Source organism: Haliaeetus leucocephalus, unplaced genomic scaffold, assembly GCF_000737465.1.
Source record: "Haliaeetus leucocephalus isolate CR32 unplaced genomic scaffold, Haliaeetus_leucocephalus-4.0 Scaffold636, whole genome shotgun sequence".
NCBI classification, from domain to species: domain Eukaryota; kingdom Metazoa; phylum Chordata; class Aves; order Accipitriformes; family Accipitridae; genus Haliaeetus; species Haliaeetus leucocephalus.
Genome location: NW_010973072.1, coordinates 4188643 through 4203057, shown reverse-complemented (window position 1 = coordinate 4203057; position 14415 = coordinate 4188643). Strand labels below are relative to the sequence as shown.

The window sequence follows — 14415 nt, the reverse complement described above, 5'->3', positions numbered from 1 at the left end:
AGTTTACTTGGGAATCCATCTGCCTTCCTGTTAAAGATTGCTGTGCTTGGTAGTTTATACATGTCAAGTTTAATACTTTATTCCCTGGTTGTCTGTGGCATACTGGTGGAAATACGAAGCCGCTTGGAAAGAATGCTGTGGCGATAGCATTTCTGCATGACCATTTCTACATCGGCAGGTATGGCCTCAGATGCAGTAGATTATCAAATTTGAGCTGTCCCCCGAGAAGATGCTATTGGCCTGCAGGCGTGTCCTGAGCTGCCAGTCGCTTTGGTAGGAACAAGGGATGATTCTATTCCTCAGCATTTTTTAATGACAAATAATACTGCTAGAAGAAACACCTGAAAGTATCTAACTGAACAGTGTGAATGCCATGAGAAATCATTTCCCCCCCACAAGCACACTCTCCCATGTGGAAACAACAATATGATTATTAACCTTTTTTTTAGAATCCAATGGTACTAAGCAGAGAAAGTGCAAGAGAAGACCCTAGAAGGCTCTGATGCCCTTTTAAACTCTCAGTCTCTGAGTTTACTGGCCCGAATTAGATTTTTGTTGTGCTTACAGTGCTTATAAATTGTATCCAATTCACAGCTTTGCACACTCTGTTATTTGCTGAACAGATACAACCTGGTCAGAGGCCGTGCTGGCAGCTTCTGCAGCATGGCACAGGCGTAACCAGGAGGCAAACGTCTCCATTTCTGTCAGCTGGAACACAATTCAGATTGTGCCCAGCAGGTCCTTCTGTTAATTAGGTCTGTCAATTAAAGTGGTGGTGTGCCTAAAGTAAAAAACAAAACAAACTTCTCTTTTAGGCAGCCAGCTGACATCTCCACTTGGATGCAAAACCAATTTCAGTATTTTTTGCAGTATTTTCAATTTATTTTTACAGAAAAATTGTCATCAAAATTTTCATCAAAGGAAAAACTTTCTAGTTTTTATTGTTTCTGTGGTTCATACCTTTTTACCTAAAAAGAGGAGGGAAAGCTATGAAAGAAATTACCTACTTGAGAGAAAAATTATATATTCTAAGTTTTCATAAAAAGCACAAGTTCTTCATCATTCTCGTGGGCAGATAATAACAGCTTGCAATGAGAACTTAAAGAAATGTTCAGCAGACATAAATTTCTAAACTTTTAATCTAGTGGCTCAATATTTTTGACTATTTCTGATTGACAACACCATACAGTATTTAGAATTGAGAATATTTACTCTTTTCTTGGACTTTTAATGTTACAGTACATAAAGAATTCATTTGCCAAATTTTTAAGAAATTGCCACAGATGGTTGACTCTCAAGTGTGTTTGAGGGAGGAAGGGAAAGGTCAGTGGGCAGCATGAGGTATCTGTAGTCTGTAATAATTTATTGCTTGCAACCCTCCTGGATGCCTGTTATGATACATGAAGAGGGAAACTGCTGCAGACAGCTTTAGCACAAGCACTACTTTATGCAACTGAATTTTAAAATAATGTATCAAATCCTTAAAATCCAGCTATCATTCTAAGAACATGATGTTTTCCTGCTTTCTCATGGCCTACTCATCAAAGCTCTCTTTTCTGAGCCTGCTTGGGTTTTGTGTTTTTCACAAGCTTCAAAAACAGGATTGAAAATTAAATACAGCAACTGAAATAACCAGTTTTTAAATGGGTGATCCTTGCTCCAGTCACATTTTTAAGATGTCACTGAAACAGCAGCCTGTAGTTGAAGTATGTACTGATCTTAATGAAGAGGCAATGATCTTCTCTTTCAAAGTGTCTTTCAAAGTACGAAAGCCTTGGAGATCTTCTTGGGACACTCAAAATTCACCAGTTTAAACTACCAAATCTGAAATTTGTTTATTCACATGTGATTGAAAAAATATTTTCCCAAGTCTGCATTTGCTGTTACTACAACAAAACTTGTAATCTAAGATAGGAATTAATCTTTTTTTTTTTTTTAAAGGAAAGTACCGAGTGATGAATCCAATTGATATCTCTAAATGTTGTTTTGTTAAGGAGAAATGTTTAAGAAAATTACTGTCCATATTTTCATCAGATCTATAGGATATTAATTTAAAATATTTGTGTCAGACCCTGAAAATTATCGTGCCAGGTGATCATTCCTTTTTAAGGGGGTGATAAATCCAAAATATGAATGTGTGACATAAGATTATAAATTAATATTTCAGATAATTCACTGTCAATGGTACTTATAACTAATGGTCAGGAATATAAAATAGCTTAGAGGACTGATTTAACTAGCTCCTGGATTGCTCTACTTCTGTACAAAGGCACCCACTGGACCATTTTTCTGGATATAGCTTTTGGACATTTTTGGAGGCTGATGCTTAGAAGCATCCATTTCTGCAGCTGGTCTGAAAGACAAAAAATTCAATAGAGCTGTGAGACAGAACCATGGGAACTCCTTAGAAAAAAGCTGAACTGAACTTTAATTTTCTCAGTCAAATGAAATCTGAAACTGAGCTAGACCACATCTGAAGCACTGATGATTTCAGGCAACTTTTGCCGTAAATCATATATGGAGTATCATATTTTATGCCTGCATACTTTCTGCCCCATAGCTGGAGTAGAAATAGAGATGTAAAATACTTTCAGAACTTGTTGTTCTCTTCAGTGCTGACAAGTTGAAATAATCACAACTGTAGACCACTTAAGATTTTGTTGTTGTTGTTTAAGTAAAAGTGAACATCAGTCGGTCTCTCCTCTCTCTTCTCTCTCTTAGCATCTCTCTGTCTTTTCCCTGTTTGGCACCAGATCTTTGTAAAGTCCAGTAGTGATTAATAGAATATTGCATTTGTGGAGTTAAGTTGGCATAGTTACATGATGGAGATGAGGTGTTGTGAATACCAAAATTAAAATAAGCTCAGAAAGAAACTGAAGGACTTGGTGGAAGGTGAATAATTTGGCAGCTGTTAAACATGATGGGGCTTAATACAGCCTGTAACTCATGAAATATCTGTTCATCTGAAGCCAAGAAGATACGTTCAGGGACAAGAGCATTCATACATGCCTTGTTTCTTTTATTCCTCATTAAGCATCTATTGTTTGCTAGTGTCATAGATTATTGGGACCTAAGTCTAAGCCAGTAAGGATCTACTGCCCATGTGTGGGTGTTAACCATATATACCTTTGGGGAAACTTGTAAGTCAAACAGCACTGAACAAAGATCCAAAACTACCTGGGAGAACAAGATGTTTGCCGTGCTCCAGAAAGTCTATTTATCCCTATCAATTTTGACAGTAAGTACTAAATTATTGTACAGATACAAATACACTTTCCTTAAAACCATCTGAATGAGCTAATAGTGTGAGTAACAGTTTTCTTCCTAACATTCTGTAAAAAAGAAATCTCTGCTAAACAGTTTGACCCATTCGGCATTTTCTCTCCTGGTTGACTAGGTACCTTAGTGCTCTTCTGATTTTTTTGAAAAAAGGTTAGCTCCCATGACTGTCTAGATTACCATTTTTTAAGTAATGCAGTTATCTCTCTAATGTCTTTAAATATTACAAAGTACCTGGAAATAAAATGAGCAGGTGAAAGTAACTATAGCCCATCTAACCCCTCTTCTTTTGAGAAGAAGCTATTCTAAGTTTTAGTATTCATTGGATTTGGGGATGAGATCAGGTGCTTGGTGAAATATGCTGAATTTATCCTTCATTATGCTATTGTAACTGGGACAAAACCTTTAATCTAAAAATATATTCTCCCTACTCGACTTTTCAAATTTTGTGTTTTGATAAACTGACGCTTTGCAAGTACTTCATTGCTTGGCTTCTGAGACTTGAAGTAGGACACTATTCCACTGTATAAATTAATCATAAAGGCACACTAAATTTTCCATTATTTTGTTGCTAAGGGAAATGTTATAGGGACTGGGAAGGTGGGGGGACAGAGGGGTAGTGAATGGGAGCTGCTGTGAGCGAGGACCGTGAATATGCCGGTTCGGGTAACCACAGCCGAGTGATGCAGGAAGGTTCACGGCGGCTTTTCTGGCAGCCTGAGATTGCCCTGACAGGTGAGGTGAAGCCTCCACAATTTCTCACAATGGTGTTAATGTCTGTCAGAGCTTGGTCGTTCGAATTTTGTGTCTACATTTTCTGTGTGAAGATTGAAGTGAGGACAGTTTGAGCTGGGAGAAAAGTTGAAAGCTCATTCCCTGCTAATGAGTTCATCATATAACTGGGTTAAACTTTGCTAACCTGCATTGTTGCAGGGGGATGGTTGTTAAATTTTCCCCTCATGAATTGTCAATGTCAAGATGTCAAGAAATCCATCCAGTGTATGTGAACTTAAGATCTGCATGGAGCTGTTTGAATATGTGCTAAAAGATAAAGTCACTGCTGGTGATGAAGTGCCATCAGACAACCTGAAATGCATTTTAGTCAAAGCTGGGTAAAAGAAATGATCAGTCCTTCATGGTGAAGGTTAAATATCTGCTTCTCTTGCTCCAGCAATATCAAAGTGTGACTTTAGAGCACTTTCATTGAAGCCTTGTATTCAAAGCAGCCTTCTTTCCCTTTGATTGCTGCATCATTCCATAGTGACTTTTTGGCATTAGGTCCCCTGGACATAGTTTTAGAGATGCACATATGATGTTGTATCTCTCATTGTGCACTCTTGACATACTTACTTTTGTCCCTTCTGTGGATAAAGAAGGGATGAAATGTAAATTAATCAATTTGTAGTACATCTGTAAATCTATAATGTAAATCCATCGTATTTTAAAACCAGTATTTTTGCACTTGCTGCCTTCCCAACAACGATATTGATGGTCCCTCAAATATATGCTTACATTTAATCCAGCCTTAAGTGGATACCAGTTTTTTTGCTTAATATCAAATTATAAATGCTACTTTAAGGGTCATGTAAGCCATTTATTCTGCAGACTATGCAATTTATTTTTAAAAGCAAAAAAAAGCTGAAAAGGTGGGTTTTTTTGCAGAATGTTTTGAAAATGAGCTGTGTCTCTCCAATATTATGTTTAGGAGACAAAGCTTTAATAGGTAAAACATTCTTGATGATGGGGGTGGGGGTAAAGAGGGGAGGCCAAAGGTGGTATTAAAAGTGTTTGAGGACTCACTGACTTGCAGTCTGGTATTTGTAATAAGACATTAATTTCAAATATTGTGCTTTCAAAAGACATGACTGGAGCCTTAGTAAACAGGTATGACACTTGCTGTGTAATAATCTTTGTAGTCACTTTTGCATTTATTTACAACCAAATTTGAGCAATAACATCACTTATTTTTTTAAGTCACCTAGGCAAATTTCAGAAATAGATCTGATTCCATTAACTGTCTTTCCTCAGAATAAAATTTATATAATTTATAACGAATAATTGTATATGTAAGTGACCTTTAATTTTTCAGAACAAGCCCCAGAATGTGCATATTTGAGTTAAAAGGTACTCTTCATCAAAAAAAAAAGTAGAAAAGTCATTGAGATACAGCTATTTACAGCAAAATGCAGTGCAATCAAATTGCTATGATGGTGCACTTCATATATTACATGCATTCTGGTTTTGTCTAAGTCAAATCTGTGTTAGTAATAATACACAGCTTTTGTCTGGCCATGAAAAGAACATATTTGGGGTGTTAAAAAACATAAAGAAATGAGAGTGAGAAAAATTGATTCTGAAGTTAATGTCCCGGATCTGACAGATGAACCTTTTGCCAAATGGTACCCACTTTAGCAAGAAATTAATTCTGCTGTAGGTATTGTATGTTTGGATTTACTGCGGTAGTTGAAAACTGGAAAGTGGCTTCAGTTGTGCTCCAGTTTCTCTGATCCTCAATGGAAACACAGTATTATTTGTTCCATAAACTCCAGTGCTTGACAGTAAAATAGAAGAATGTGAATAAACAGGACTGCATTAAAGCATCCCTCTCATTTTCTGAATACCATGACACAGGTCATAGCAGGACACAAAGTAACTGAAAGAGATTGATTTCTAGCATGCTGGATTACTGTTTGTGTCTCCAGAACTTCTGAGCAGATTGCCATTTTAGATATTTCCCTCTTGTTCCATCAAGAAAACAAAATTGCTGAACGATCATGTAGTTGGTCAAGGAAGCAAAGTAACATTTTCCAAGTAAGCTATACTTCTGTTGTTGAGCAAGAAGCTATGACTAATAAAGGAGCATTTTCCTAATCCTGCTTCTCAATTTTCTTCGTAGGAATTTGATGAAAAGTATGTGCCAATAATAAAGATGGGGAAAATTATAGGGAAGTGTTTTCAGCTTTTCTGAAATTACTTTTCTGTACCTTTTCCTCTAACTTTAATTTTCTTTACAGAGGCACTTTTGGATGTGTACAGCAACACTTTAGAGAATGGGTTTTTGCAATAGCTAATCTGATTTTTCAGCTCTCATACTTCTTGGTGACTCATAAATGTTTAGGTACAAGACTGTCCACATTTGTTTTTCATAGATCTCCTGCTTCAAATTATTACATTCAGTACTGCTCTTTTGGGTTTTTTTAGAACTATTCCAATTCATAATTTCATAACACCTGATGTTCTCCTATGCTGTGAGAGTTAAAATTCTCCCCACCCCCTTTCCTCTTTGTGCTTGCTAGGTAATGAAGGACGTTTTCCTTTGTAGTCTCTCTTATATAAATATTCCAGAAATGTTTATTTTCTCTCCTATCCAGGATTATTGCAGTAGTTCCGAGGAAGTTTACAAACCTGCCAGTTGCTCAGTGAGTCATAACACTGTAGTCCTGTTCCTCTGCATTCATTGAAGATGCCTGGTGCATTTGGCTAGATCAGGGCAGTTATAAATCTTGTTTCTTGCTGCATTCCAGTTTCTATAGTTCTCTTTCATCTTTTTAATAATTCTTAGCAGTTTATTTAAACCTACACAATGTGACAAAGCTTATCGCCCCCTGAAGTGGCTGCACTGAAATGACAAGTTAATTGATTCATTTTTACATGACTCAGGTTTGCAAGAGGCTTTGAGCCTTTCTTGATGTGGGGTGCTGTACTTGGTTCGTGTAAGCTGTTTTACAGTGAATATGTAACTTAAATAGCAGAGGGATCAGCACTCGGACCAATACAAAGCTTCTCAGCTGTGTAGCACAGTTGAATTTTGGTGCCACAGGAACAAAGATCCTGGGGCTTGCCAGTCCATCTGTAGACAAAAAGAAAGAAGAAAAGGGTGAACTGGAGCACGGATCCAGGCTTGCCAGTCCTGCCTTGAGAGTGACAAGACAAGGATGGGCTACTGCGTCCAGCAGTCACTGCCATGCACGCAGCCTGGCTCTTCCATCCGTGCCAAGCAAAACAGCAGATGTGTCTTTCCCCACATAGACATAGCAGGAAGGAAAGTCCTCTGCAGCTCCAGCAGCCCACTGGCCCACGCAAATGCCTGCTTTCTCTTCTTCTGGAGCTTATGCCCACTGCCATCTTTGCGAACAACTCGGAAAGGGTCTAATTTTCAGACTTGCCCAGATTTTGCTGTCTCAGTTGTTGGAAACTCTTACTGAGGAATGCTTAAAGTTGTCTGAAAGTTCTTAAAAATTCAGAGTGTCAGGAAATTCACCTCCTAGTGATGAAAGAGCTGGGTGCCCTAACATCTGAGAGCTTCAGTTGTGGCTTATTACTCCCTGCCCATGCTGCAGGGGTACATCGTGTTCTGGAGCTTTGCTTTGCAAGGAATAGTACTTCTGTAATCAGCACATGATGAAGAGATAATTAAGCCTTGAGAGGTTATAAGATTTCTGTTGGAGAAAATATATTCTGAATATGAGTTTGTGTTTGTAGACAGCAAGACTATTTCAGGGCAATCAACTTTTTGATTTACAGTTCAGACATGGGGCAGCAACTGATAGCAGAACCTTTCAGCACTCAGCATCTGTCAGGAAAGTACCTCATGTTTTTAAATTGATTTGTGTAATGAGAATTATTGTGACCTTGAAGTAGTTGTCCTGGTTTCAGCTGGGATAAAGTTAATTGTCTTCCTAGTAGCTGTTACAGTGCTGGTTTTGAGTTCGGTATGTGAAGAATGTTGATAACGCTAATGTTTTCAGTTGTTGCTCAGTAGTGTTTAGTCTAAAGTCAAGGATTTTTCAGCTTCTCATGCCCAGCCAGCGAGAAAGCTGGAGGGACACAAGAAGTTGGGAGGGGACACAGCCAGGGCAGATGACCCAAACTGGCCAGTGGGGTATTCCATACCATGTGATGTCATGTCCTATATACAAACTGGGGGGAGTGGGGGTGGGGGCATCACTGCTTGGGGACTAACTGGGCGTTGATCAGCAGGTGGTGAGCAATTGCATTGTGCATCATTTGTATGTTCCAATCCTTTTATTATTACTGTTGTCATTTTATTAGTGTTATCATTATTAGTTTCTTCTTTTCTGTTCTATTAAACTGTTCTTATCTCAACCCACGAGTTTTACTTCTTTTCCTGATTCTCTCCCTCATCCCCCTGGGTGCGGGGGGGAAGTGAGTGAGTGGCTGCATGGTGCTTAGTTGCTGGCTGGGGTTAAACCACGACAGTAGTACAGAGAAAACCCTCAAAAGTAAAGCCTTCTGCATCTTCAGAACCTGCTTTCCTTATGTGTACCCACTGCAGCTGATGCCAGACTCTCTGGGAAGCTGGGGAGGTGGGTCCACAGTGAGTGAAACCGTGATTGTGCCTTGTCTTTCTCTCCCAAGGCTTTACTGCACTGCTCAATAACTAAGGAGGCAAGCTGCGTATGAAGAGTGTGATTTCTGAGGTAGCACAAGGCTTTTGTCCTGGAGTCTTTAGCAAAGATATATTTTTCCTCTGTATTTCTGACTGAGTCTGTTTTGACAGAAGAATAGCTGACTCTCTATATTTTCTCTGTGTTTGCCAGCATGTGTTTTATATGCTTACATTGCAAAACTATAAATCCCAGAATAAACAGATCACAAATTCTAGAGTGTATTTTAACTTAGGTCGGCTGGTTGCAGCAGTACCCACAGAGAGGAGCATTACCTTCCAATCCCTTGCCTGAGTCAAAGGCATCCACTGAGAGGAGAAGTATCCTTCCTTCCCCACAGATAACTGTGGAGGTCTAAAAGCATGAGATTGGATTGTATTGATTATGGTAACTGTCTGCCGTAGATTAGAAATGATACAAGCATCTTGAGGGTATGGCAAGCAGTTTTCTTTTTTTCCATTGTGTGCCACATCCCAAAGGGCATGGACTTTTGTTCTTTCTCTCTACAGAAGCCAAAGATTGTCTCCAAAGTGCTGAATCAAAGCACATCATTTAGAAAACTGTCTGGTCTTGTGTCGAAAACTGCAGACTTGGGCAGTACCCCAACACCCTCTTGGCTATTTCCCGTTTAGTTGCCCTTAGTGCTAGGTAGGCATCCATACCTTATTTCTGGATTGAATTTGTGACACATTGCCTACCAGATGTTTAGCAATTGTTTTCTCTGTGTTAAATTACCCATTTAAAGGAAGGAGAAAGTCAGACTTTTAGCAGTGATGGAGCTAAACTGACTTTTAAGCTGAGGATTGCACCAATGGAGTTTTAGGGATGAGTGGAAAACCAAAGGAAATGATGGCCCAGCTATTTCTTTTAATGGTTGTGTGAGCCACCTGTATTTTCTCTAAATTAATTACTTCACTAAATTCCAATTTGATGACTTGAATGTTGACTGTTGGGGTAAGTACCCTTGAAGGGAAGCAATAAAGTACAGTAAGTAGTGACAAGAACTTCACTCTTCACTTTTTCAGGACAGCAGACAAAATCCAACAACCTCACTCTCTCCTGCTATTTCTCTTGGTTTAACGTGAGATGGATAGGGGTATTTTTTAGTGCTACATCTTTGCTCTCTGATCTAGAATTTGACAAAAGTTAGGGTTCTCTCTGAATCTCTTGATTAATTATTTAAGAGCAAACATTGAATTATGTTGTGCATGAAAGGTGTTGTCTGTTGGGTTTTCTTCTGTCAGTAGCCAAAATCTGATGTGCCTAGGTCTTGCTCTGTTCTGTGGATATAAATTAAAGGCTTTATCAACATAAACTGATTTAAGCTAGTGGCAAGTGTGATTCCAAAACTGCAACAGCAACAGAATTCACAACTGGTACATACTGATATAATATGATTGAAGTTGATGCTCTTGTACCTGTTTGTGCCACAGTTAATTTATTTTTATAATTCCCTTTCCATGAAGACAGGTCCCAATTGTTTATGAGCATTATTTTGCCAGCCTCTGTCATTTGCATGTTGTTAGAAAATTTTAGCAGTGCTCCACAGTAACACATTGTGGCTCTTCAAAGGCAGAGCAGGCAGTGCCTGGCAGCTGCAGTGCCAGTGAGGGTGGCAGGGTGAAGGCTCCTCCTACACCAGCCCGTCAAGCCGATTGTGTAGCTGTGTCCTCCCCATTCCTCTGACTCCTATGGGATGGGCAAAGATGTTGAAAAGGGAGTGTGTTACTGGGGGACCTAATAACTTTGGTTTAGTGTGTCATTTAGGTGGGGTTTGGGCTGAGATGATAGTTCTTTCCTATTGCCTCTGTATTCCACTAGTCTTGTGCAAGTGGTACAAATCTTTAAGGTTTTGGCTGCAGATGAGGGCAGCAATACAAAACAAACTTAAGTTTTTGCTTTTTCCTTTTGAAGATTGCATATGAATTTCTGTAGGTATAAGAATGTCTTTTCTTTGATTGAGGTCTACTGCTGGCAGGTGATTGTCCTTCCAAATGGCCTCCTCTTCTTGTATATTCACTTTTATTGGCTTAATTTGTGAAATATCCATGCGCCTGTCTTTTCTAACTCTTGCTTTACAGTGCTTCTTAAAAATTATCCATGAAGGACATTGCCTTTTTTCCTTTCCTTACTGATTTTGTTTTCCTCTGTTCTGTTGTGTTGCCTGTATACCTTAGAGAATGGGATTATCCCATTCTTACATTTTTAGGTGGCTGGGCTGAAAGGCTTGAACTTTTCCACAAGCTCCTTTATTCCTGCTGTGCTCCAGGTACACAAATAATACATTTGGAACTGCGAATCATAAGGAAATACTTTCTATAATTTTAAAGCAGGATTTAGATAGCTACATCAGATATGCTTCGATACCTTCCTCTGTCTTAGCAAGGACTTAACCTCCACCTTCATTGTTTATTTTTGGAAAGAGACATGAAATAAGAGTGTGTGTGGAAAACTGGTGAAGTCATGTTTTCAGTCTCAGTGTTTTAAATAAGCTAATTGATTATTGTTGTTTCAATTCTGAATTCTCTGTTGTCATTTGTGTTGGTTTTGGAGATCATTTTGCATCTCAAGATATTTATTATCCATTCTGAGAGCAAAGATACAAAGATAACAGGGCAAGACATTTTATAGCTTGGTTTCTCCTGCGCAGTCTTTTTTAACAGCATCCCTTAAAATAGAAATGCAAAACTCTGTGTCCTACTTTCCCCTCACTAAAATAGATGCCTTTTGTTAATTTTAGATACAGCAGAGCAGGATATGTATTAATGATATCAAAGAATCCATGTGATGTTCAACAGGGTCCTAACATCAAGGACAAAAGAAGTCTGACAACAGCTGTCCCTAATGATTTGGTTTGTAAAATGTTTTCTTTTATTTCAGGAAGTTAGATGCTTTCATCTATGATGCAGCGGTGCTGAATTACAAGGCTGGAAGAGATGAAGGCTGCAAACTTGTCACAATAGGGAGTGGATACATCTTTGCCACTACAGGCTACGGAATAGCACTTCAGAAAGGATCACCTTGGAAGAGACAAATTGATCTAGCCCTCCTTCAGTTTGTTGGAGATGGTAGGGACCAACCTTTTTTCCTTTCTTTTCTTTCTTTATGTATGCACAGTTAATTCAGATTTAGTAGCTCTGAGCTTTTTACTACTGTTCTCTTACAGTCTTTAGAAAAACCAAACAAATGCAAACCAAATGAGTAAAATTATTTCTCAGTGCTGAGACAGGAATTCTCTTCCACTCTGCTCTAACTCACCTCACCTCCAAGGACGTTTGCATCTATTTTCAGAAAGTGTTTTCATATACATCACAAAGTAACGCTGGCCTCAATGTTAGAGAGCATTTCTAAATTTATTTATTTTCTTTTTTTTATTTTTGCCTTTGAGTGGTTCCTGAGGAGTTATCTTTCAGCATGACTGTTTTGCTATTTAAAAGTGTTTAGCTCAGTTCTGAACTGGTGTGAGTGATCCCTAATCTAGGATAGATTAATTTAAAATTCTGGTTAAAGAATGTTTATGGAATTGAAGTAGGGTGACTGGTTTTGTTGGATTTCAAACAGCTATTTTTCATTCTAACACAACAGTAGAAGAATTACAGGTCCTCTTGGCACTTCGGCCCTGCAGAAGAAGAGAACTTACTGCACATCTTCGATCTATTTGTAGACAGTAATAATGACTCGTTCTCCACATAGGGCTTGAACTACATTTTGATTGTAGAAATGTTCCTTTGCCACAATGAAACTTCAAGCCTTTCACATGTGCATGCAAATAAAAATATGGTGGTTAAAACAATTTTAGGTGTTATGACTGACTAAAATCCTCCATCAGAGTGGAATATGGTGTGTGTTACCTAATCATTTTGATTTTTGTTTTTACATAGATACATGTGTAACTTTGCATTTCTCTGTCAGTGAAAAGAGGGCTTTATTGAAAAATAAATATACACTTAAGGTCACCAATAGCATGCCATTGAGACTAAGAATGGTAAATTTCTCTATAATAGGACAGTTTAATGGCAAAGTGCAGGACCTTAGCATAGTGACCTCCTGTTCCATAAAAAACAAGACATGAATTTTCATACTGGAGATAGTGAGTGTGTTAGTCTTCCAGCACATGGATTTTATTCCTATTAGAATACTGAATGACTGGAAGAAATGTAATCGTCATGACTGATGCATTTTGTCTGGTGTACTTATATAGAGATACTAGTGTCATCATTATTGATCTGTTGGATTTAGAGAGGCTTATGGAAGAAACATTGTTTATTTCTGCTGAGGAATGAATATATGACCCATAATAGCTAAGTTTCAAGCAATTATATATTCTTGTTTTAAACAGTTGCAATTAATTGGCAAAAATCTTTGCTTTATTTTTCTATTTGTGAATATTTTGTGAATAGAATATTTTTCTATTTGTATAATACTATTAAGAAGTGTTAGGTGCTATAATTCTGACCCATTTTTAGGTGGAGAAGTTGAATCAGAGAAGCTGAATTTTTTGTCCCATACTAAAGAAGAAAATGCTTCTGTAGCCTAAAGGAGGATCTGAGGTGTCTTTCTCAGTTGTGGGCTAACCCCTTTAGATGTTGCAAAGCATTGTTGAGGTTTTAATTCTTTTAACCTTGCATTTCTTCATGCTTACCCCTTCATCATTTTTGATACTTCTTATTCAACAAAAAGAAATGAAATCACAGGGAAAGAAAATAAATGAAATAGAAGGAAAAATATTTGAAACTATTCAAGAAAAATCTCATCAAAATACCAAAGGTACTGCATTTTTATGCATCACTTTGTCTCTGAATTTCAGGGAGAAAACAAAATGGATGGGAGGAAAGAGGGGAAAATCTTATCATGTATTTACACTTTGACCAGTGGATTTACATAGCATATGAATGCTTACATCTTTAACTCATTTTTAGTAGTTGAAATTAATACTAATGAATTAGCTACAAAACTTGGTATTAAAACTTCCGTATGAATAATTCATAGAATTGCAATAGATACATATGGCACCCAGATGAATGAAACCTTGTCATGAAATGTCTGCTCCCATGTTCATCTTGCTCAGATATTACTTCAGAAGATAAGCAAAAGTTTTGAATGCACGAACCATGGGGATTGTGATTGTATCTATGGCATTTTTTCAGTGGTATATTTCAGTAACTTTAGAAGGTACTCTGAACAACCCATGAATGCTAAAATGTTCATTTTCTCTTGTAAAGGATCCCTAAATTTGTTCAGAAAATTGTGTGGGCACTATTAAAGAGAATAGCAGTTGGACATACGTGATATGTAGGAATTATTGTAGGTATGTTTCCTTTAGTCCTAGAAATGTTTGCTACCATGTCTCACTTCATTGTGTCACAGGTCTAGATGATAATTTTCAGAAAAAAAACCCCAACCAACCAAACAGGAGAAAAAAAGAAAAAGAAAAAAAAAAACCAACCAAAAACCCCCTAAGAATGATATTGAGGTTGAAATTTCTTCTGCTGATTTATAAAGTACATTGCGGGTGAACTGGAACAAAACAGCAAGAAATTAAATGAAAAGAGTGATTGCCTGGAACTAGCATGACCTGATTTTGTAATCTATGGCTAAGTTCAGTATTTCAATGAGTAATCTTTTTAGCTATGAACTTATATAACTCTGTTTTGGTGAATTAGAAGGGATGAACCCAGAGTTCAGACCAACTTCACTTTGCTGTATCACTAAAAATCTCTTTGAAGTT

At 37.8% G+C, this 14415-nt stretch overlaps 1 protein-coding gene across 1 annotated transcript in view; it reads left to right on the top strand.

Moving 5' to 3' along the window:
• GRIN2A (glutamate receptor, ionotropic, N-methyl D-aspartate 2A) overlaps window positions 1-14415 on the top strand; it is a 182758-nt gene that overhangs the window by 152519 nt on the left and 15824 nt on the right. The window contains exon 10 of the mRNA XM_010578444.1: window positions 11568-11755. Coding sequence (XP_010576746.1) covers window positions 11568-11755 — 188 coding nt within the window. The remainder of the gene's footprint in view (window positions 1-11567; window positions 11756-14415) is intronic.